Below are 26,061 nucleotides of genomic sequence, written 5' to 3' on the forward strand. Positions count from 1 at the left end.
CGCAGCGCCCGGTTGTGTAGATATTTTACAGAAGGTGAGTTTTCTCGCTATGATTATGGTAATAATTAGGGGAGAGTAATAATCTAGCTTTGCTTTATTAGCTTACTAATTAAGTAGGGAGAGTAGGTCATATGCTCTGTTTCCATTCGGAACAAAATAATAAACTTTACAAATGTTTACTAATTCTTATGTACTGCACAGTAGTGGCCTCCGTTGTTAAAACGCGAATCAATTACCAATTTTTTATGAACCACACACTGGTTACTTCCATTGCTAATACAAGAATCAATTACCAGTTTTTTATGGACCACATACTGGTCGCCTTGGTTGCTAAAACGCCAACTAGTTACAGATTAATGGGAACACCTATAAAATAGCTAAATATTAACGCAAACTGAATCTTTAATCGTTAAATTCGTGGCTTAAATCGCGCCCTACGAATCAAACTATGGTAATAATTCAAGTACCACGTATTTCGGAAATATGCGAGATTCGAGTGATCTCCTTCTTATGCAGTGGTTGTAACGAAATAGCCTTAATGAATATATAATTAGATATGATCTAAATTCTCGACATCGCATCGCCTATGTTTCTGGAACTAATTAAGAGAACAATACTCTATGGAATTGAAAATACGCAGAAATGGCGATCTTCAATTCCAGTTACGCACATTCTAAATTCCGGCAAGTCTAATTTATTGGAAAACTAACCAACTAATTTTTTTAAACCGTGTAGATTTCACATGACATGGAATGCCTAAACGCCTTCTAACCCATAAAATCTTAAGCCCTCAATAATTACGACTTTACCTATTTCAATAAAATTCGAAAAATCAAAAGCACCGTCCCAAACTTTGAGTCTTGGATATTTAAACGCGAATCTTAGGCTTGAAGCTTTAATCGCGAATTCTTGTTTTATACTCAAGCGCCATTATTCATCAAAATTTAGTTGGGTTTTAAAGACGAGGGTGGAACCTTCAAGTTTCGATGTATTAATCTTATTGGTGTTTGAAGCTTGACTCTTAAAACATAGGCGTTGAATCTGGGACATCACTCTTGGAGGTGAATATTAAAAAATGAATTTTTAATCGTCAATGTTGAAGCTTAAACATTGAATCTCTAGGGATGGGTTTCGAATTTTCGATCAGGTTTTGAATCTTGAATCTTTGAGTATTATAAATTTCTCAGGCTTAAACCTTGAATCCGGGATATTGATTAAAGCTTAAATTTTATAGCTTGATTGTTAATGCGTTGGTCTTCAATTTTAAACTTGAACTATCAATCTTCAAGTCTCTATCTTGAAGATCTTGAAGGATCAGTCTCTCAGCTATTATCTGTCCAAAACTGCAAGTAAAATATTCTGAATCTTGAACCTTGGATTTTGAGCACTGATAATCCTAAAACATAAATCTTTGGCCTTGGGGCCTTCAGTTTAATTCTAAATCTGGGTTCAAATGTTAGATTTTACTATTTTATCATTGAGGCACGAAGCTTAAAGTTCGATAGATGGGTATGAATTGTTTGAGTTATATAAATTTGAATATCAAGGCTTGTGCTTTCGATCCTGAACCTTGAAACTTAAAGCTCGCATCTTGAGCCTTCACCAATTAGGGATGAATCTTAAAGTTTTAACCTTAGAATGTCAATGCTTTGGTCTTGAATGGTTAATGGTTAATTCAATTTTTTAAAAAGGCACTGGACTGTCCGGTTGCTTGTTGCCACTGAGCCTGAAATTGACTGGTCACCCAGTCACAGAGTCAGAAAAAATTACAGAAGTTTATCTTCATATCGATACTGTACAGGGTGTTACATATAAGTATGTAAAAAAAATTGGGTGGTAGAGGGGATCAAAACAAGCACTTTTTCGAAATAAACGGAGAGTCCAACGTGTTTTGTTTGGGAGCCACCCCCACAAAAGTGTTGAAATTTGCATTTCTTGTTTAATTTTTTTCTCAGTAACCATAAGAGACTGGTGGCACGGCTTTGAATAGATTTTCGTGTACCTATGCCCTTTCTGATTTTACAAAAAAACTTTCAAATTTCCTACCCCTATATGGGAGTGCGAAAAAAATTCTGATTTTGACAAAATTTGGTATCTAGGGGTTTTTGAGTATGACAATCACGAATATAAAATTAGTTTTTGAAAATTTGAAAAAATATTCCACTGCTATTCTTGGTCGGACAACGAAAATGGAGATAATTCCACGAAATTCGTTGGACTAAAATTGTCGAACAGTTTTTTAAAATCACTTTTCAAACAAAAGTCATACTCATTTGAAGATTGGGCTTTCGGGTCACAAAGTGTCCCCCGCCTATTAGTGAGTAATCTAATTTCGCATGAAGTTCTATTTCACAAAATTATAACTACTAAGAAACCGAATTACCTTTTTGACAAAATTAAATTTAGATATGAAAGTCAAAAAATAAAATAAAATTGTTTTCTTTTCTTTTTTTGTTTTTTTTTATTTATCTTTATTTTCTTGCTCTCTTCTTTATCTATAAATTATGATTGTCATTTATTGCGAATAGCACGCCACTAATCAATTAAACGATCAACTGATTAATATAAATTATCTAATATAAATTCAATTTTGTATTCAGAACGTATTCTTTCTTTAATTACAAATTATTATTAGGTATTAGGGTTAAGTGCAAGAGCAGATTATGAATCTTCCACAATCTCAGAACCTAGTAAGAGAGACGGTGCTCTCCAACCAGTCTTAAGGGCCACTGGTCCTCGCATTCGGCCCCAAGAGAAGCCCCCCCCCCCTCCATCTCGTCATTCAATGCAGCCATAACGCACCTCTACTGAGGGTGAGTGAACAATCGGAACAATGACTACCCTGAGCCCTGCCGAAGCGACTTTCCCATAGGTTCGTGGAGGCTCCAAAACCTCTAGGCTTCTTCTCACGCTGCCCTGATCCCGACTCTGGAGAGCTTCCCTCCAATCTGAGACAATCTTGAATCTTAATACCTGAAGTTTTAACCCTGAACATTAAAATATAAGCCTTCAAGTTTGAATCCTGAATCTTATAGCCTTTTTTTAGGCTTACATCTCGAGTATTGATCTTGAAACCTGAATCATGGAGCAGTTTACGAAAGGGAAGGGCGTAGGGCATCTTACAAGACTTGAATTTTTGTATTTGAAGCTTGACTATTTAATATTGGGTCATCAATTTGAAAAAAAAAACCTCTCCCTTTCGTAGTCTGCCTGGACTTTTGTTAGAAAGATGTTTAATTATATTGTCTTTCATCAAAACTTTTATTAGAAACGTTTTTTAGAAGAGGCCACTTTGGAAATATTCTGTAGAATCTCCTTTGCAACGTTATTATCTTGTCAATTTGTTAGAAGTATTCCTAGGAACATCACAAGAAATCTTCTTAAAAACCCTTTTAGGAAACTCTATGAAAATATTCTTCAGGATACATGTAAAATTCTTTTCTAAAAATAACGTATAGGTCGTCCTAGAGGAGTGTACTAAGAAGCTTTCACTTCTCAGAACCCTCGTCAGAACCATAAGTCTCTTTAAAGACACTTTCTGCCTGTCTAGGAATCTTCTTGGAAATTTTTTAAGGGTGATTTTTAAAATCTCATCACAAAGTATCATAGTAATCTCCCACTTTTTTTCGAAATTCGTCTTTGACTTATTAAGGGTCTTTCTCCACTCTCATGAATTTTCTCTTACAAGTGAAAACCAATGGTAGAAAACCTAAGATTTTTTGACTAACTGCATAAAAATTGGGTCTAAAATACCTTCGACATCTCGTTAAGACCTTTTCGGTAAATACGTCCAGGGATTTTTTTAATAAAATCTCCAAACAAGTTTTAGTAAATGTTAGTTTTCTTAAAATTCATCTTAATAAACTTTTTGGAGCGTTGAGAAATATTATCGATTTTCTTAAAAACCCTTTTGAAGATATTTCGTTGTCATAAATAAATCTCTTTTCTCTTGAAGCCCTTTAAAAAATGTTAGAGGCCTTACAAGAACCTACTTGGAAACATTCTTAGAATTTTTCTATGGGAGCCTTCAAACAGGACGAATTTCCTTGAAAGCAACCCCTTTTTGCTAGAATCTACTTGCACACATCATAAAAAATAATGAATGCCAAATAATGTAATTAAAAAAGAATCAGAATTCTTGAGGAACTGTTAATTGCCTCTCGAAATTTGTGAAACCCCCAAGAATTTGTCGGCGCCCCTGGTTTTGTGGTTCTTAAATCTTGATGCCACAAGTCATGAAGTAATTTAAGCAAAACTGTAATTAGTTGAACAAAAATGAACTATTCGGCATATGCATAACTAGCAATATAAAGTGGGGTAGTTTTCACTTATTAGTAACTGTCACAGTTTGAGTAACAAAAAGCAACGGTTTCATTACACAAATAATTCAGGAACTGGATATGAAGCTCGAAAATGACTGCGAGCGTGAGGAATGTAAAACCATTTGTATCTCCGAGATTATTAAGGAAGAGGAGTAACTAAATGGATATATATGGGATAACCGAATCGTATAAATCAGGTGGAAGATTTACAACTTTCGTCTATAAAATGTTTTATTAGAGCGTCAATTAAGTAATGAAAACCTTTCGAATCGGCGTTTTGCATTATAGATTTCGCGCATTGTAAATTTCCATTTTTTTTGCCGAAAAACATTTCCCGTAATCCAAACATGCATTAATATATTAAGAGGGAAATGGAGAATAATATGACAAAGTGCTTTCATTTGCGTTCATAAATTATTCATCCCTCATTATAGCAGTGCATGGAAATGATTTTAAATTGATCACTGGATGAAGGGTTTAATGTTTGTGCGTAAACACACTGAAAATTTACCCAGACATGGCTGTCCATTAAACTGCGAAAAAAAGAGATTAAATTACTTCCGCCGAAGTTTATGGGGAAACTTAATGAAGATATAGTAAAGGGAATTTATTCACGGTTACTCACCGACGGCGGCGGCGGTGATCAGAAAAACGAAGAGGAAATGGGTCAATGAGTAAGCTAATCTAGTAATCCCGGATTTTTACGGGATAGTCTGACGTCTAAGCGATATTATGTTATCTCTTCCGCTCGACGAACTTATAAAGACGACCCCTTTAGTTGACCTTATCTTCAATTAGACGAGCCCCATGTAAATACCTGCTTTTCTCTGACACGGTACTGCTGTTGTCATCCCTTTTAATAAATATCCTTTCCGATTAAAGAAATATGGCGTGTAAACGCACAATGGAAAGTAGTAGAAATAAAGATTTTTTTTTATTTATATACACGTGATATGGCGATCAATCTATTTCATACCATTATGTTATTAACTTTATCAGCTTACATTTTGCGCCGTGCAGCTAAATTAGGAGGGTGGAGATGTGCAGCGTGATAAGAAAAAACAAAAGTGTCTTGGAACAGCTAATTTTTTTTAATTAAACGGGAAAGTCAATTTAACACATCCTTAAGCTTAATAAGTTTTCTTCATTACTTTGCATCGGGAAAGACAATAGACTACTTTTTCGTCGACAAAGGCGACGACGTCTTTTGATGAATTGTTTTCAAGTTTATTACTGGAGTGTTCTCGACGTGTCATTTACAAGAAACCCATTCATATTGATTTTAAAAGGGCGGCCACGTTATTATTGTTTTTTTTCTTTTGATGCCTTTGTGTTACCTTAAATTCTTGAACACTTCTTCATGAAACGTAAAGTATCAGCGGATACTTGAGAATGTTAGCATTTTTATATTTTTCACGTTTCTGTTTGCTCTACTTTTAATTTCAACTTTTCACTTTTTGGCCTGAAAGTTTTGTGTTGATTCACACACTCATTTCGAATGAAACATCATCTTGTGGCATTGATCCACAAGGAGATTGTAAATGAAAATGTCAAAAATGGGTATAGCTACGAAACATGCCTTGGAATAAAGTTCGTTGCAGGTTCTTACCAACTTTCTGCTGATATCCATATTCAAGTGCTTTTAAGGGATTTTTTAGGACTTCTCCAAAAGTATTCTTTTAAAATGTTTATTAATTCATAGAAGCCTCTACAAATATCATTCAGATATCATTTACAGCTAGAGGTTCATTCATGAGATATTAGTCAAGGATTCTTCAGGGATATCTATAAAAGCTCAACAATTCTTAAGTCATTCAAAAGTGTGTCTATTGGCCGATGCCTGACGTAGTATTCTAGTACAAAATTTCCCTTCCCGAACTTAAATATAACCTACTAGGGCACTTTTGGGCTCTATTAGATTAAGCTTGTTAGAAAAACAAGTTGCACCACTCACGAACTTTCATAGAACAACCCTCGGAAGATCTTTTTTTTTAATTTCTTCAGAATTTCTAAAAATCTCACAACATTTTGGGTTTTCTAGAAATCTCGAGAGGATATTTGCATAATGTAAGAGTTGCTCATGCATTAATTTTGCCTTTTTTCAAAGTCCCACTTTTGGGATTTAAGTTAAGTTAAGAATAGGCGTTCCGTCCAAAGATGAAATAAAAAAACCCTTGATGAGAAAGTAAAAGAACTGTTACTACTACTAGATTATTAACGAGCTCCTAGCGAGGTTATCATTTTGCGGTGCCTGTCCGTCTGTCCGTCCGCCCGTCCGTTAGCACGATAACTAATAAACGAATGGACCGATTATGATGAAATTTTGCAGGTGGTTTCAAATTTGTAGATGGGAGTTCGTGAATTGGCAATGTAGACCAAAAAGTAAAGTAGGCCCTTTTGACATCTCCGTTAGTTTTGTGCCGAATTGCATGAAATTCAATATGCGCATAGCTTTAGCCATATAAAACACAGTTCCAAAAGTTGAGCCTAATCAATCAGCATTCACAGGGCCCTTTGTGCATCTCGACCACTTACAGACCGAATTGCAAACTTATTTATGAAGGTATTTAAATGAAATTTGATACATAGCCACTTGGAAGTCGCAAATGTAGCGCCATTTTCCAAATTTGGTTTTGTGTAGGATGTGCAGTGCCAACTTTCTTATTTATGGAAGCAATTAAATAAAATTTAATACATATACACTTTAAATAAAAGCAAAACTAACATCAGGTTTAAAATTTGGTTTTGCACATGCTATAGCCGTACCCAGGAGCTACTTTGCTATATTTGTTTAATTTATTGTTGCTTGAGCTCGTACAATAGGAAAGAATTCAATTAATTCTTTCTTCACTGATAATTTATTAATAATCAATTAATTAATTAATAATCAAAATTTCGTAATCAAAATTCGAAACTATAACACTAAGATATTTGGAAATACTCTGCAACTTTCATTTTTATTTCTCCTTCAAAGGAAGTTACAAATGTTATAAAAATCAAACAAATTCCTACAGGCCCTCTAGCAGGACAAAGAAAATTAATTCTAAATTAAATAAAAGTATCCCTGCTGGCCAGATAACTAAATTTACTTTAGAAAACAATGTAAATAATATAAATTTCCTTTGCATTTTATCTGAATTAGAATATTGATTTGTTTTATATGAATCCAAAAGAATACAACTCCTATTCGTGGCCACGTATCGACTCTAAATTTCCGCTTATCTAAATTTTTTATGCATTATACACATCTGGAATTTTTTTACCCAAAATATTTATACATGCCTTATAGCTAAGCAAAGCAAATGAAATATAACTTCCCATTGAGTGAAAAAACAACCAAATTCCTTGGTATGGATCCAATAACAATAATTAAATACAATACCAATCCTGTTCATGCAATTAATACCCACAGATCGGTTTCCTTAAGGTTATTATCATTATCTCAAATAAGCATCCGCTGCAAACTGTGAAATATAACCACCAATACTTTACACAATTAGCCAAATTAAAGTAACTTACAGTTACTGCTGGGATCGGTGTTTTTTTTAGGTTATAATTAGTTTGAAAAAGAAGCTCCCTCCAAGAAAAATTCAAAACTGGATCGCTTAGGGGTGATACAGTTGAACGATTTCGTGACTGGCCCGTGTAATTGTGAATGGTCACTCAGACGGTTTGGGGACAGAATACAACCTCGGGGGGTGTACAGGTTGTATCAAATTTCGTGTCAAGTACAGAGATCTCACTTATTAGCATGGATAGAGAGTTATTAAATGGGCAACGATGATCTTCGAGTTGTGCCTAAATGCAATCAAAAAAACAAAATGTATCTCATAATAATATGGCGAAAAATCACATAATTGACGTTTTTGAATTTTGGATTTAAAATAGTTATTTGGGGAGGTATATAAAAACCAAACAGACTTTCTTTAGGGAAGTGTTAATAACAGGCATATGCATGAACAATCAAATTTCTTTAATAAAAACCCCAATTTACCAATAATAAATGTTCAAATTGACTAAAAATTTTTTTTTTAAATTTGGAACTTTTTTTATTGTTTTATAAACATGTTGCATATTTTTAAAATCGGGGTTTTCTCTCTATTAGATGCCCTAAAACATTAAAATGGCTTCCATATGAAAAACAAAAGTTGGTATCGATAAAAAAATAAAGTATTAATGATCAACAATATAAAACAGAATAATATTGTCTTTATTCAACCAAATAACGTAAATAATGAATAACAATGAAAAACTAAAGTGACTGCTATCGTCCTAAACATTCCTAAGGCGAAGTTCAGATGAATTGCTAACAGCAATTCCCTGTTCTTCCACTTAACCCTACTTGGAATTGGTAAAAAAGAATTTTAAAGTTGTTGATCCATCAAAATAATTAATAGTTTTTTAATTATATACAGAATATATAATAAATTAAACGAAAAAAAAGTGAAATAACGAAAATTCATTTCCATCATCTAACGCAGGCAGAAATTGATTATCAAGGGCCATTTTAAGGTTTCCAGTGTTTCCACATATAGAGGGCCGCTTCATAAAAAAATTCGCATAAAGAAAATTTTGATTTTGTATTACTAACGTAAAAAGTATAGGTACAAAGTAATACAATAAAACAAAAAAATACAAGTAATCATTAAATCATGAGTACCTACATGCCTAAGAAAATGTACCGAGTGTTCTATTTTTGCTGAAACTGCAGTATATCTCAGCCGTTTTTAAAGATTGATACATGCGGTTTTCGCGATTCTATGTTATCATATCTTACTACCGGTGAAAGATAGAGAAAGGGGACAAACTGCTTGTTTTACATATTTTTACTTAGAACCCAGTGGCATAGTCGGAAAAATGTTTGGAGATCCTGAAACTTGACATAAAGTTGATATTTTTTAAATGCAACACCCTGTATATCTTAACGTTAATTGTTTTTCATGATTACATGAATTTGTCATCCTATATTCTTTTTATATAATTATATAAAATTAAGTATATCATATTTTGCAAAGTTGTGAAATGACATGTTTCTATAGTCGTCCATTTCTATTGATTGAATCGGATGCCTTAGATACTATAAACAAAACAAAATCTACATGAATCCATGGCCTACTATTTAAAAACAATGAAAATTAAGGTTTTTATTGATTTTCAAGAATATTTACGGATGCTGTGACGGAAATGCAAGAGCGGTAGTGAGAGTATATCAGCGGAGGTTTCCCGATCGAAGAATACCTAATAGGATATATCAATTTAATCTTAAAATTACGCCGTCAAAGAATAAACAATGTCAACATGGCTACTAGATTGATTTATGGTTAAATTTAATATTGCTCACTTTGAGTTTTGTACAGTTTATAAGGAAATTTCGACTTAAAATTGACCGGGGAATATGGTGTTAGTTTGATGGTATTTTACCGAATACTGGAATGAGTGGCCAGGCAGAGGGTTTTGGGGGAGAATGCAACACCAGAGGGTCCTGGGAGTATAATACTACCCGAAGACTTTATACGTGATCCCATGCTGATAGTGATGGGATTATAGGGAAAGGACCATTGATTTTTCCTTTTTTGCTTTCACTCCCAAAAAAACTGGGATCGCGAAAGGAACCCGAACAAAAGGGGACTTCTTTTAAGTACACCAAGGGTACCATATGTAGATTCCCAAAATGTACTTTTTATCTTTAATTTGTTCTGAGCCTTTTCCGAGTCTGCAGTCTGTATATATGTCACTGGTGTTGGCCCACCGTGTATAAACAGTTCTTCGTAACTCCTAATCTGCTCTTTCTTAACAAAGAACTTTCTAACCACTTTGCTATTGCCTATAACGTTACTAAAATAATTGCCAATGCAGCATTGCAACTGATCAATAATTATGCAAAACCAAAATTGCGCGAATTGATTCTCAATCCGTCATTAATAATAATAATAATTTTATTATTTCGCCATGTATAGAACATATCGTTCCTTATGGTAAGTCATGATAAATATTGACACATAATCCATAAATAACTAATTTCACATACGCAACAAATCAACATAGCACATAATTATATGATTTCTTATTGACACAGCTAGATATTATCCCTGTATTCCTGTGTAGAATTAAAGCAGTTCTTTACGAGACATTCATTACCCCCCCACGTGTACCCTTTAAGTGTAAAAAATTGAACAGAAGAGTACCTTATTCCAATTATTATTGTATTTGTTTTGGGAAAGACAAATATACAATTATTGGAATAATCTACATCCCAAACAATGATGAATCCACCCTCAGATGTTAATCTGAGGATCCACCAATACAAATATTGCAAGTGAAAATTCCGCAAGCTCTAAGATACTATATCGCATAATTTCGTATAGCCGCAATCTAAAATACGGGGTTTAACGCTTTATATTTAATTAAGCGAATGTGATAGACATTTTGGGGCGCGGCGAGATTCTGCGGTATTTCGAAAATAATAATACCTTAATAAAGGAGTCCATCCTAGAATGTTATTTCTTCGCTTGACGGTTAATAGGTTTAAAAGCTTTTGCGGATAATCCTAATATAAAAATTTACGGTAGGGTTTACCTAACTCCGAAACCAAGTCTAATAATAATTAGTCGAAACGATTTCAAAGTTTAACGTTTATTTTACCAGATCATTAAGTTTTACTTGGCCCGTAATTGGATACAAACATTATATCAAAGTTTACAGGAAGCATTTATAATTAATTAACATCGTTAGCTTGTACACGCCTATAAAAGGAAATTTACTCTAGAAGTACTAATTGCATAAGCAAAATTGATTTCGGGTTAATATTCTAATGTAAACTGAAGGTTTGCTTAATCAATTTTTAGCTTATTAACGTTTCATTTCAACGACGAAAGGAAAAATAGAATCAGAATGGCGTCTCTTCAAAGAACAGGTATTGATTGGGAAAAGTAAAAGAAAACCGTAAATATATTGAAAGGAAGCGTGCAATTTATATGCAAAGAAGCTAGTTTAGAAGCCCTTTTGTGATATTAAAATTTTAATACACCCCCCATGGTTTACCAATATTTTACGGGAATAATTTAACTATACAATAACAAGTTTAGCGCGTTCTTGTTCCCTTAAAATTCAGCTGCATGCCTTGATTTGTGAAACTTTCATATATATAAGCTGCATGCAGTAGTTTTCCCGAAACGAGAACTGAATCTAGATAAGTAACTCATTATTTATGCATACATGCACTCAGATGGACTCGGAAACTCCTGAATTAGTACCATTCTAAGGTCAGTTGGACATAAATAATTGTATATTTATGATTTAAACTCTTACAACTTCCCCCCACAATTTTCGTGTGTGCACACGCCTCAGCTTATACATAAAACGTTTTACGAGAGCTCAAATGGCTTCATTAGGTTCCTGTTTAGAATGTATTAAATATTAACGTCTTGCCTAATAAAACACGAAGTTAAATTACACAAAACGGATTAACCGACGACCGCCTAAATGTTCCAGTTAATTAACACGAAATTTTAACTGTCAGCGTAATTAGTTGTGGCAACATTATCGTTCCTAATTGAGAAATAGTGTAGCTTTGGTCATTGCCGAAATAGTTTGTATTCGATTAGTGAGGATTATTTCTGGGAAAATTTAAGGAAAAGGGTCCAACAACTGGCACAAAGCTTTGGTGTTAATGTTATTCCAAAAATGAAAGCGATCCCCTGAAGTTTCATGGATTCGTTAGTAATTCTCTCGTTTTTGTAAGTTAACTATTGTTTGTTCTCCTTATTAATGACTTAACAACATTTTTAGGATGTTCAGAACTTGGCACAATTTTCTTAAACCGGTAGGTATTGGCTGTTGTAAGTTGCCATAAAATTGTGGCTTCTTTAGCCACTTCCGTTATTTAAAAAGTTCCGGAAGACACAACAACGGTAATTGCGACATTTTTTAAGAAAACTTAAAAACGGCGCATAATCTTCTAAGCCATTATATTCACTATAACGAAAGATCCTAATGTTGACTTTAAATTTTATTCATTTGAAAGAACTAGACAAATTTTAATTAACACGCTTGACTTAGATACGAATAAAAAAATCTGACATGAGATCTCTATCTGGGTCGCACTTGGGGTTCGATTAACACAGTTAATTAATGGGTAAAGGCAAAAATTTGTACCGCAAAACAAAAAAAAGTTTAAAACAAAAATGCTGCAAGAAAAAGGGGCATTTAGAGACTGTCTTTACACATACAACTCATACAAGCGTTCGATGGACAATTAAATAAAGAAATCTTAATTATTTTTTAACGGTAGGCAGAGTTGACGCGGCATAAACGGACAACTAGCTCAGATAGAGATATTCTTAACTTCGTTGCACTTACCAATGGGGTTGAGTGCCACTCAATTCCTTGCTCAATTCTCCCCGTATGAAAGTGAGAAGATACAAGGGTAGTAATAACAGTAAAAATCAATTTAGATACCAAAAGAAGTACTGTAGTTTATTCCCAGTATCAAATCAAATTATTAAACAAAATATTCTCATATACAAATTTCCCCAAATGTATGTTACACTCCCCATAAAACTTCCAATTAACTTCCCCCCCAAAAGGATAAATGTCAAGTCAATAATGATCGATTAAACTGAATCTAGTAACTTTCCACAAGTAACTTGATATTCCGGGAAAAATGCAGGGGCCAAGTACAAGTAAAATATAAAGTCAACTCAGACCTTGAATAAAGTTAGACGTTGACGACAAGAAGTGAGCTCATCCAAACCGGAATTCAATCAAAAAGAGAAACCTCCCGATCCGCAGGACTCGGTATCTGTAATTAGTTGGATTAATGCCGGAAGGGTCTCGCTCTACTCGTAATTTGCCGATTTTGTAATTATTTTTTTCTGATCTTATTTGAACAGCCACTATTTGACCTCTACAAGACACATCGCTGTAAGATTTTCAATACAACGTTTCGTTTCGGAGATATCATCAATTTTTTTATATGGCCCAGAAAAAAGTACACACTTTATTGTGTAGCATTTTTTATTACAAATACCATGCACCGCATACAAAAAAACAAAAATTGGAAAGTGTTGGTTTCAACAGGATGTCGCGCCCGCGCACAGTGCCCTAATCGTACAAGAAAACTGAAATTTATCCACACTTCCAAATGGTACCTTTCAATAATTCCTATTTTTTGGGGATAAAACCGATATTAAATACCTGTTCTAAAACCATTAAATATAATTAGTTAGTGCCAATTTAATCATTAACAACACATTGTCATTAGACTGTCCCTGTGATATATGTAATTAGACATTAGACAGTTTAAAAATTATCTATCATTTAGGCAATGACAATGTAATATTAAACATTAACAAAGTATCTAAGTACTAATTACTAATTAAATTGAAGTACTTGTTCTGTGCAGTATACAATTCATATCCCTCGTACAACTTCACTCCTCTAAATTCGACTTGAAACTTTTACAGGATTTGTGGTTATTGGATGTTTAAATTTGCCACTAGCAATCCCCAAGTGCAACGAAAACATGTCCTTTGTCAGTGGCGGATTTAGGATTTGGTCTAGGGAGGGGCGCATACAATTTTTAAAGTGAATATATTAAAAAAAACATTTATTATACGTTTAAAAATAGAACATTTTTGACATAATACATAATATATTGAACAAATAACTAAATCTTTATAAACTAAGAAAAGAACAAACCACAAAAAGGCTAAATGACAAAGTTGCGAGTTTTCTTTTTGTCGACGCAAATCGATTTTTTTCTACTTTCCACGAAATTTGTCCAATATAGGTATTCTTATACGTTTAGGGCATTGTGCGCAGGTACACCATCTTGCTGAAACCAACAGTTTCCAACTTTTGTTTTCTTTTGTGTGCCGTACATCGTTTTATTCGTAGGACAAAATGCTACTCAATATAGTAACTACTTTTTTTTACGGGTCATATAAAAAAATAAAGTTCTCCGAAATGAAACGTCTCAATGTCTCTTGTAAAACTCAATAAGTGACAATGAGAAAATGTTTTTTTTTATGTCCTCAAATAACATCAGAAAAGAATAAAAACGAAATCAACAATCTCTTGCCTCTATAATTTGACCATCTTCTATGGTTTCCTCATCTGGGACACAGTGTACAGCTGCACTTCGCCCAAAAGTTGTGCTAACGACGAGTTATCCGTACTCTTTGATCAATTAAAATGTTATCATCTGCAGCTGCCAGAAGAGCATTAGGTATTAATATATTTATGTTTAAATTTAATAATTTTTTTTCACTAAAACGATTTTTTAAGTCAGTTATTAAATTATTAAGAATTGGAATTGCGTAACTACCACAGTCTAGGAGGGGGCGGTCGCCCCCTGCGCCCCCCCTTTAAATCCGCGCCTGTCCTTTGTTGGAAAAGCTGATACCTACTCGTTTGTTGTTTTTGAATAGACATAGAGATTTTCCAAAATTGTCAAGAATTCTGTCTCAAGAGAAAGTGTGTTGTTAAAAGTGTTTAATTGGTGGTCAAATATAATTAATTTGGTTCATCCATCGGCTCCAAGAGGCAGCCTAAATAAATAAGAAATAGAAGCGTTAGTGGCGACCGTGACAGGACTCTTTTGGTAGTATGTACAAAACCAAAAAAGGCCTACACCGAAATGCTTTTACGAAAATTATTGACAAAATTGAAGAAGAATTATCCACAAATACCCATGAACTAATAAACGTTTAAAGTAATGTAAAAGTATTAGGTGAAACAATGAAGTAAATTATTGAATGCTGGATACAATATTAGATTATTGTATTATTGTATTATTGATAGCCTAAAACAAAGATTTTGTGGAGAGGATTTATTGATTGAGGTGTATGTTTAGGAACTGCTCAAGCTAGTTTTAGTAAATTTCAATTTCAAGAATAACCTTTCAACATTCTTTGACAAAATCGCAGGTATCATAACCTGATCTCAACTTTTGCCGGAAATTGCCGTCGTACGATTTTCAACCTTCCCAAAAATTTAGTCTCACTACCCTGCTTTTTTTGTATTTGTTATAGACAATTTTCTTTTTTTTTTTGCTTAAAATATGGGTTAATTCGCCTGAATTATAATTAGGTCCCCATCGTTAAAATTGTAATCATTTTAAGGAAAGGGAGCGTAGATAAATTCACACTTCCGCCGCCCCCTTTGCTTATGATGAGCAAATGTCAGGAAATTTCGTATTATACACAATGAATAAACAGGTTGATTAGAACACACTCCGATTAAACAATTCAGCAATTAACTCAGTTTAGATATCGCACAGGCAAATTACGTGTGCACCGTATGCCAATATTTACACCTTTCGCCTTTAAACTAAGGATTGGCAAGTCGTTTGCTTTCAATTACTAATTAGGAGCTCTCGCTAATTCTTATTGATTATCCTTCACCGCTATAGCTTTAGGCGTGTGTAGGTATGTAAAGTAAATGAAAGCTCGCAATGCCAAAACGCTCCTTTAACGCTTTATTAACGGCGAACAACGTAAAGGTGCACGTATATACTAACAGCTCATCAGGGAATTAACAGAGTAAATCTCAACTAACGACAGACTTTTACAGTTCCAGAAAAGAACTTGATGCTGAAAAAGCTTTCTGGAGTGGATGAAGGGTTCATAAGGGTGCTGTGTACCGCAGATGGAGTATTTCCCAGGCCAACCATGACACTGAGATCGCAAGAAAGGTACGTTTAAATATTATTTAACAATTACCCACAAAAATAAAGTCGAGTTCTTTTTCGGGGAGATTTTTGGTTATTGTAATAACGGGAATGCTTTTTTTCGCCGCCTGGGTGTAATTTTAATCTCGCTAACTGTCAGGGAATCTTGAGGGCGTGAGGTAGTTAAATGGCATACTGCTAATTAAAAGCACGAGGCAAAATGGATAAACGTGATGTATACCTAAAATAACGGTAATTACGTCTTTTTTACGGAGGAACAAGTGGCGATGGTAAATTAGTATATTTATAGGGAAAATAAATATTTGGCGCGACAATTATAATAAGGATAAAATAATTTTCGCAGTGACACTTATCAGACGAAACGCATCTTTGTGTAGCAATTCAGACAAAGAAATATGTCGATCTCGAACCGGAGATGATTGTCAGAAACTAACCGTGACACTACAAATGATATTGTAGTGAACGTTCCAGACATTTCGATAGATATCGAGGCACCATGTGACGTAATCTTTCCGAAAAATAATACCGGTTTGTTCGAGTCCATTCTGAGAAAGAATGTTGTTTGCTGTATATGCAAACCGAATTGTGTTTCGAGGCAGTTCTAACTTAGATGCGCTTTTGTTATGTTGTAAATTGTCAGTGATAAACAATAATTATCAAAAGAGGGGGGGGGGGGCTAGTTTTATCTTTCATGGTACTCTAATGAAGGGTCTCGACGAGAGGAATTAATTTCTGCCAACCATAGACCTTCTCGGTCCCTTATTATGATCGAATAAATGCCCTTATCTCTCCAGAACGGATTGTCGGAAGAGGGTACTCACAAACGGCAAGTGGAACGTCAGAACGAGACGTATCTATTGGTGATGTCAAATTTTTTAGTGCAAATATTGCAGAAGGGAGTGACGGAGGATTTTGAATGTATGCTAGGCAGAGCTGGGTACTGCTCGCAAGCGTTCCGCTCGAAAAAGCTCTCCAAGCGGAAAAAGCGCTTGCGGAGCACTTTTCGAGGCGGCTGCTTGGTGCTTGATAGTCGAACATTTACTTAAAGTGCTCGACGCTCGGGCGCGGTTTTCTGCCCACGAGCGGTTTTTCCGTTTATGCGCGTTTTTTTTTCGCTCGCAAGCTCTATTTTCGCTCGTGAGCTTTTTTTCCGCTCCTAAGCGTTTTTTTTCGTTCGTGAGCGCTTTTAATCGCCCCTTAATCGACTAAGTTCTGATGCCTAGCGGCCTTTAAATGTTTTTGTGTGAAGAGCCTTCTCCCCGTTAATCATCTACCAAGGAAGTAAACATCGATAGCTTGCAACTACCTTATAACCCAACCATTTACTATTTTCGGTTTAAAAAATGCGCTTTTATCCAATATACAGGGTCTAGCACCTAAGATCCCTCGGATCGTAACTCCTAAACCATAAAAGATACCGAAAAATGTCTGAAAGCAAAATTGTACACAATTAGCGCCGGTATGTTTCTAAAATATGTTCGATTACCAGGGGCGTGCTGTATTCCATTGGCGTATCAAACTTGCATTTTTTTAAATAGAACACCCCATATTTTATTACTGATTCGGAGAGTAGTTGAAAAGTACTTATTTTTTTATCAACATGTTATACTCCTAACTTTAACGATTTCGCTGTTATAGCTTTTTTCGTCCGAATTTGAAAGTTTTTCGAAATTTTTCTCATTGAGAGAAACTAAATCGCGCAGACGGCCAATTTTTGGACTGAGGCACAGATTAAGACCTCTTCCACAATCAGATAATTTTTTAGGTCCTTATCGAAAGATAAAATTTTTGATTGACTTTCCCTAAATGTCATATTTTTAAAAAATTTCAAATGGCACCCCCCTAATCAACAGTCTCCAAGAATAAACACCATAATCAACCAGTTCTGCTTGTGTTTGGAACACTTTCGAAACGCTGATTAAAAGTCAATCATACACTGCCGACACTGTACTGTTAATTGTGAGAATTGAACACTCTTCGTTTCATTACGGCAGACTTGGGCTCGAAAAATAAGTTGTTTTTTACAAATTGGGGTTTCGACTTGGTTTTTCTCTGAAATGTTGTTATGGAATGTGTGGTTTTGTTTATATCAGTGGAGAATTTGTAGTTGTGGCTAAGAGGGTGCCATCACAATTTTTCTCCAAGACTTTTTTCGGTTTCTTTTATGAAAAAGGAGTTATGATCCGAGGGGTATGTGCTACGCCCTGTATACTTGTTCGTATACAGGGTGTTTCATAATATATGCGCAGGACTTCAGGACGTGATAGCTCCAAAAATTTGAAAAAAAGTTTCTATTAACCTACTCTACACTAAAATGCAAAATACAGGGTGTTGAAATTGAAAAAAAAATTCGGTTTTTGCGGAAACGTTTATCGTACAAAAAACAGTTTTTCCGAGCATTTTTTGCTCATAATAAGCTGTGTTGTGCGAAGGTCATAATCGGTAAAGATTTTGTGTAGAAAACACTGACGGTTCAAATGGGTGTCTTAAAAGCGTACTTTTTCTAGTGGCGTCGAAGTTAGGGAGAAAACCACCCACTACCCCTTCAAAATCTACAACAGTTATGAGCTTAAAAAAATTTTTTTCGCACAAATCATAGCTTACTATGAGTAGAAAATGCTTAAAAAGACTGTTTTCTGTACCATAAACGGTTCCGGAGATATTCGCAAAAATTCGCAATTTCAACACCCTATATCTCGAAAATTTTTTCAAATTTTTGGCTGCATTTTTGCTACTTTTTGCTCGAAATTGTTTAGTTTTGCTACTATTATTTTAGTCTCGTGTTTTCAAATCTTACCTATACACTGTTTCTACCTCTAGGTACTTTTATTCCAATTTACGATAAATTCATTAGTTTGTTAATTTGCAAATAAATAAAATACCGTACGTTACACCTCAATTGTTAATCCGCAGGTATTCATAACAAATGTAACTTGTTCAAGTTCTAGACTTTTCTATTGGTTACGAAATTATTTAAAGTCCACCACGTTAGAGTGTACTGAAAATGTGGTCTTAACGATTCCCATTCAATTCCAACCATTCGCATTCAATTTCACACCTAAAGTCGCGCGAAAAGGCATTGCCACTTTGAGAGTATTTCTGTTTTTATTTTTTTCTTTGATACTAAATTGCGGTACGTTTCGATGACCACAGTCCGGTATTATCTTTTTACACCCCATTGACCTGCGATTTCATAAAATCGAAGATTTTCCCCCTATGCGGGCACACCTTTTTTACGTTTCAATTGAAAATACGAGTAAAATCTCTTGCGGTTTTATCACGGCGAACTTTGGTATTTTTAGTTTGTTTCAAGTACCTGTAAGTGCCTTTTACGAAATTGTGAAGCTTCGGCCGTGCGCTTTCGTATTTATGTGACCAACGTGATACATAAATTTCGTCTTCTTGCATTGTACGGTTCAGATCTTGAAAATTACGTTTTTGAGAATTCATCCGAGGACTTTCATAAAAGGTATTCAACTCGTCCTTTGCGATACATTTCATGAATACGATGACCATGGATATAGAAAATCCCTAGGAAAAAGCTGTCTTTTATACGAAAGCGCGACAATAGAATGCGAACTTCACAATGAAGCTTATATGTTGTAGCGAAATATAAATTAACCTATAATTTAATATCCAAAACGTTTAAAATTTATGTAGCTGTAAATACATAAAACTGTCATTCCCGAAAGTTACCAACAAAAAAATCCTAACCCTTTATTCGGGGGAAGACTTTTAAAACATCTACCTCGCAGTATTAAATCATCATTAATCTCGTGCAAGCCACCGCGACCGCACAGAACGAAACGCTAACGCCAGGTGCACGAATTTGTGGTCAAATTTTAGTCACGTAAAAAAACCAACAAAAATACGCAACGCTCGCCAACGTTAATTAAAAATTATAATAAGACGATTATCTCATTTACCTCTCTGCAAGTTTAATTTGGGCCCAAGTTTATACGTGCGAGGCGGCGTTAATTTCAAACTTCATCTAAGAGGATTTTCGGAAATATTATATAAAATAAAATGTTTCGAGCTTTTTTCATTTTCTTTTAAGGTGTATTTCTTTCCGGATTTAAATTTTCTGTTTGAAAGAGTCTCCTTTGTGCCAATTTGACGGTAATAAGTATCTTTTAATGAAAATTTTCTTGTATTACTGAAAATTGCTTTAGAAATGAGAATGATGATGGTAATTAGTTTAACAAAAAAAGGACTACGATGATCTGGTTATTTGGTTTCTCTAGTTTGCTATATTCAGTCGTACTTGTTCTGCTTAGCTCGCAATTATCGCGTTCGTTAGTATCTATATTGTAACATCAAAGGCACGTATTCCTCAAGAAAAAACAGTAATAATTTTATAAAGTAAAATAGCGTTTAGTATGAATAATAATAACATTCACTTATTATATTCGCATATAGTCCAGGCGACAATGTTGATATCGTCTTAACTTCTAACGGCAAATCTTGACATTTTGGTGACAAGTGTTTTTAGGGTAGGTAATTAGACCCTGCTGAATATTTTTCCTGTCACCACCTCGAAATCTGGCTGCCAAAACCCCAAATCAAGATGGCGCTCAAAATTGCGACTAAAACTTACTATAAGATCCTTTTCTTGTTGTAAACAAAAATATTATCATGATTTTATCTGGTACATATACGTTTTAGTATTTACTACTATGTTATAAGAAAATGTGTAGCAAAAAAAAAATCAAGCTAGTGGTCAAAATGTTGGTTCTTTAACTGCGAAGCAAAAATTTATATTTTTTATATAGGGGTGATACAAATAAGTTAAAATGAGTTTGTCTACCCGCCATCGTTAATAATAATAATTTGGGAAAAAATAACTCAAAATGGTTCCCAAAATGCCAGTATTTTTGACTGATATTTTAACAGCAAATTATCGAAACTGTTTTGAGTGCAGAGAAGCATTAAAAACTTAATTTTACAAATAAAACGCCAAATATTGTTTCAGCCTTTCAACTTCTCCCTAGGGAGAGGGTATAGAGCGGAGGCTGGTATGTACCCCCCCCCCCCCGTGGGAATTTTCGACACATACATTTTTTTGTTTGTATTGACATGTACTTTAAGGTTTTAGGTGTTTGCCAGATGCGAATTACAGCATATCCCAGAAAAACACGAAAAAATCCTGAAAACTACCAAATATTAAATATACGATAGGGACCTCAAATCTCCGCCAAACTTTCGCACTCACTTAATCTCGTAGTTTAACGTCGCTTTTAACGAAAAACAGAAATAATAAATTTTTGATCAAAATTTCTTCGAAATTTAGCTTTTTTCCTATCGATTTTGATTTAACGCACTTACGACCGTACCGTGGGGATGGTAAGCATATAGATCGAACCCCGTCTCTAAATAATCGTTTAGTAACAAAAAGTACCAAGAATTTCACCGGCAAGTGCCCATTTTTACTAGCACTTTAATTTTTCCTTTGGCGTCCTCTCTCGTAGACCCTTTTGAACTTTTATGAGATGTTGTTTCCATTTTTGCAATCCCCGTGCCCAAATGTATAAGATGACATCGAAAAAGCGACGATTTTTGACAATTTTTTTTCGATTTTAATCGAAGGAAGGGTATAGTATAGAAATTTTCTCGTTTTGAATTTTTTCGTATAACTTTTGAAGTAGTCTACGTATTTCGACGAAACCTTCTGTAACGTGTTCTTTGCGATAAATTGCAACGCCCGACATGTCGGTAGATTGAATCGGCAACGTTTTAGAATTTTTTAGGGGTGCATTCTTAGTTCTTGGGAATATCACCTATATAGTTAGGTACTTTTTTGAAAATTTCGAATGTATAGGACCATGACACATTGCTCGGCTTCGCCTCGCACATTGAAACACGGTTCCTTACATCTTTAGGGGCATCACCGACAATTATAGACACGTTACTGACCGGCCTGGAGGAATTGATCTGTTGCTTGTACAGTATTAAGGAGTACACAGACATAAACAAACTACGGTTTGATTTGTTTTCACAAAAGTATTCTCCCACTACTAAACTTAGACGACTTAATACACGAAGATGAAAAAAATGACAGTTGATTACAAATGATACTATACAATCATTTGTTGTTAGTTGAGATTTTTTATAAAAACAATTTCATTTTCATGGCACTGAAATAAGTTCATAAAAAATATGGTAATTAAATGTACCCTTTTGTAGTTTAAAATTAAACAAAATAAAAAATTCATTTCTTTTTTTACATTTTTCAGTATTTCTTAATTTCCCCGAATATGCTGTAATTTAAAAAGGACAAACAATTGAATTCTTAATCTGGTAGGTAACACCAACAAAAAAAAGTATAAGTCATACATTCCCACAGGGGGGGGGGGGCCGTGGTCTAGTACGGACATAGAAAGATATTAAAAAAAAGTGTTTGACAGTTTTACATCCTTTATGCCTAATGTACATTTGCAAAATTTTAACGAAATCATAGTGACCGTTTTTTCGAAAAAATTTTTGTAGGTTATACATAGAAAAATAAGGTCTTTAGAATACTTTAATAAAGAAATTTAAGTTGCTATTTGAAAAAAAACTTGATGCCATTGCGGCGCTCCAATATTTTTTTCAAAACTCCAGCCCGTTATTTTCGTCTCCGTATGGCTAATATACATATCCAAAATTTGAGTAAAATCCATCGCACCTCGCACGCACGTACGCATACAGACGGAAATAGATATTTGTACAACTAGAGAAGAAAGTGGAGAGTTGAAAAACACTTTCTTCTCAAGTTTTACATATAATTTTTTTTCTAAAACTACAATTAAAATTGAAAAAATTATCGTATCATATCGTATACAATAATGAAGTTTGATACATAGCAATCGAGATACAACGGTTATGTTTCAATTTTGAATGTTATTATTAAGATTACCGCAGCAATTGTTTTTAACTTTCTTCACTAGAGAGGAAAATCACATTTTTTTCACCTTTTTCAGAGACGAATTATGAGGTTTGAAAAACAGTCGTCGATATATCCCCGATCGTGCTATAAAAATTACATCAGCAAAATTTAAATCAATCGTCTTGATGTTTTTGCACATTTCTAATTTTTATGGACTTTGTTTTATTTTCAATTTATTTTTTTATGCACAATTTGTATACGATAATGAATAATATGGATTTAAACGAATCATAATTATTTTAATACTATATATCGCATACAAAGAGTCAAACTAAGCGACATACTGTCTCAGCCATCTTATCCGCCATTTTTGAAAAAGTGTAAATAAAGCAATTGCATTTTTGTTTGACTTAAGCAGGCATTTTGCAAGCAAATTATAATTTTTTTGGTAACTTAAGGTAAACTAAATCAAGAATACTACAAAACTTTTTATTTGGAGCGCCATTTCAGCCGCCATCTTAATTTTTGTTGACTACAATTTTTCGTAAAATAGTAATAAGTGGAAAAAGGTATGTACTACATAAAAATCACGATGACATCCTTGTAAAAAATGTTTTAGTTCCCATTTTGACCGCTTCTACTTCGTTTTCAAGATATTGCGTTGGACTTTACCAATAGATAGGTACTTATGCCTTGTTCGGAGGATTCATTTTGCCTTTGTGAGTACTCCCCTCCGACAAACCGTTATCGAAATATTCACTCTTAAAGATATATCTTAAAGATAGCCGTGACCAATGAATGTATCCCCATCCCAATCGCATTTTGTGAGTACCATTTCCCGGCAATCCGCTCTTCAGATATAAATAATTATAATTGAACACGATAAGGGGGCGAGGAGGAAGACTATGATTGGTGAAAGTTAATTCCTCTCATTGAGACCATTAATTAGAGTACCATGAAGGATAAAACCAGTTCCTTCACTCCCAAAGCATTTGATATGGGGTTAGAAAGAAGGACACAGTTTCTTTTGTTCCTTCTAATTAGAATTCCATGAAAGATAATTCGTGGATTGTTTTGGTTCAAACTTCATATTATAGTATTCCTAAAGAGTGCACGAGAAAACAATTGGTCTATTAAATGGTGGCCACTTACGTATTTAATAAATACAATTTAAAGCCTCCAAAATCGAAAACAAAGTGTACCAATTCGAGAGGCCCATAAACAATAGGTTAAATCGCCAGAACATGGGCCCGTATGAATAAAAGTAAGCAAATGCTTATACTTGCAAAATTCAAAGTAAATACTCGTAAGTGCTCCTTCGCACTGAGCGACTTAGCAGCGCTTCTAAGCAGAAGGACAGGACACAGTGCAGCGCTGCTAAACCATGCTAAACAGACCAGTATGAAGGGGCAGTTACGAGTATTTACTTTGAAAATTGCAAGTATAAGCATTTGCTTACTTTTATTCATACGGGCCATGATCTTTCTGCACCGTATGGCTTCGTAAATCTTATTTTTATTAACAGTCCGTGTGGTTTTGATTTTTTAAAGTTCGAAAATGCGCAAAATCGCGTTGTTACTGGTTCAGATGCAACACTAAACGTACAAGAAACGAAAACTGTAGTAATGGGCGAATTTGACATTGAAATAACTATTTTACAGCCATTAAATGAATGTGGAATACATGTGTTACAGCTCGCTTTATAATAAAAGATTATTAGATATATAAGCGAGAATTTTGAGCGTATATTGACATAACTTGATGGATGTGGTCGCATAAAATGTCTAAAACGTGTTTAGATAGGCACATGAAATTTTTTATCCAAGGGGAATTAATACAATTTCAATAACGTGCCAAAAATACCGCGCTAATTTTTGTACGATCATATTTGAAACAAATTCCTACAGATACCCAAACGTTTCAGTAATTTTTCCCTTGTCATTGTTAAAAATTTTCAACTCCCCCCAGAATTAGTTTCGGCATGATTGAGTGCGCTCAAAGTGAGCCTCGAGGGACGTCTTCGGGACTAAGAATCAATCATAAGTAACTGCTGACTAAAGTATCTTTTAACTTAATTGTAAATTTAATCTCCTTTCAAATAAAAAAAAGGCATTCTCCGTGTACAGTCCCCACACTTAAGGTAATGGAGAAAACAAAAACTACATAATGTGGGGCTGAATAATTAACTGCGCAAAGTCTAAAGTAACTTTAAGACATTATCATATTGTAAGCTAATCTATTAAATAATTCAATAGTTGCAGAAGGCGCCTCACAACGTATGCGTTGCATTTAAGTTAATCCTTAATAATTAATTAAAACCAGAAGTATTTTACGTGTTTAGTTTCCTTCTGTGTAATTCACTTTACGTAATATAAAGCCCTTCCTGCCAGTTAAAACCACTAACTAACCTAACCTCCGGTGTTTGCTTTCACAAACGTTTCTCTTAAAGTTAGTTTTAGTACTAATTTTAATTGAAGATAAACTGCGCGAGACGCCCCCATATTAAAACAATTTCCGTTTTCTTTTTCAACAGGGACATTACGGAGACGGAGGTGGTCGTAAGGGAAAGGGGGCAGCTTTTTGACATTTCGGCGGCGACGTCGCTGCCCGCATTGAATGATCCCGAAGAATTCTCGTGCGAGCTGCGGATCCCACAAGCAAACTATACGGTACGACGGGAGACAGTATTTTATCCCGGTAAGTGAAGAGCCAATTTGTATAAAAATGCCTTTGATCTTCGGCTATTAAAGTTTAATCACTTTATGTATGCAAGTGTAGTGAGGTTAAAATATTCACTCCTTTATCGATAATAAGGGTGAATTTTATGGCACCTTTACGTCCTAAGCACACACACATGCTAAAACATTTTTTATCCTCGTAAACTTCCCGCAAAGTGGAACAATAATTAATTACAATACGAGGATGGGGTTTATATTTACCGCATTATTTACTGTCGTTTCGTCCCCTAAAACCCTTTATTGCGGTAAGGTTTAATTTTGAGTAATTAAGCACGTTAATATGCATAGTCCCATCGACTATTTAGACAAAATAATGCTTACGATTTAATTACTTCTGCATGTTTTCGGGCCAGTTTTCCATATAAACCCCGAGTAAATTGCGTTATTAATAAAACTATATATTTATAATCCATCTTTCAATGGCAGCTAATTTTACTAGCTTCG

At 34.5% G+C, this 26,061-nt stretch overlaps 1 protein-coding gene across 1 annotated transcript; it reads left to right on the forward strand.

Annotated features, from left to right (window-relative positions):
- LOC116179719 lies at positions 1-25,576 on the forward strand (the record flags this gene model as incomplete). Its single annotated transcript, XM_031499542.1, is given in 3 exon segments — positions 1-34; positions 15,897-16,017; positions 25,413-25,576. Coding segments are annotated over 2 exon segments (268 nt in total), but the record flags the coding sequence as incomplete, so codon positions are not given.
- Between the last annotated feature and the right edge of the window lie 485 nt (positions 25,577-26,061).

The sequence above is a fragment of the Photinus pyralis genome, unplaced genomic scaffold (genome assembly GCF_008802855.1).
Source record: "Photinus pyralis isolate 1611_PpyrPB1 unplaced genomic scaffold, Ppyr1.3 Ppyr1.4_LG8, whole genome shotgun sequence".
Taxonomy (NCBI): domain Eukaryota; kingdom Metazoa; phylum Arthropoda; class Insecta; order Coleoptera; family Lampyridae; genus Photinus; species Photinus pyralis.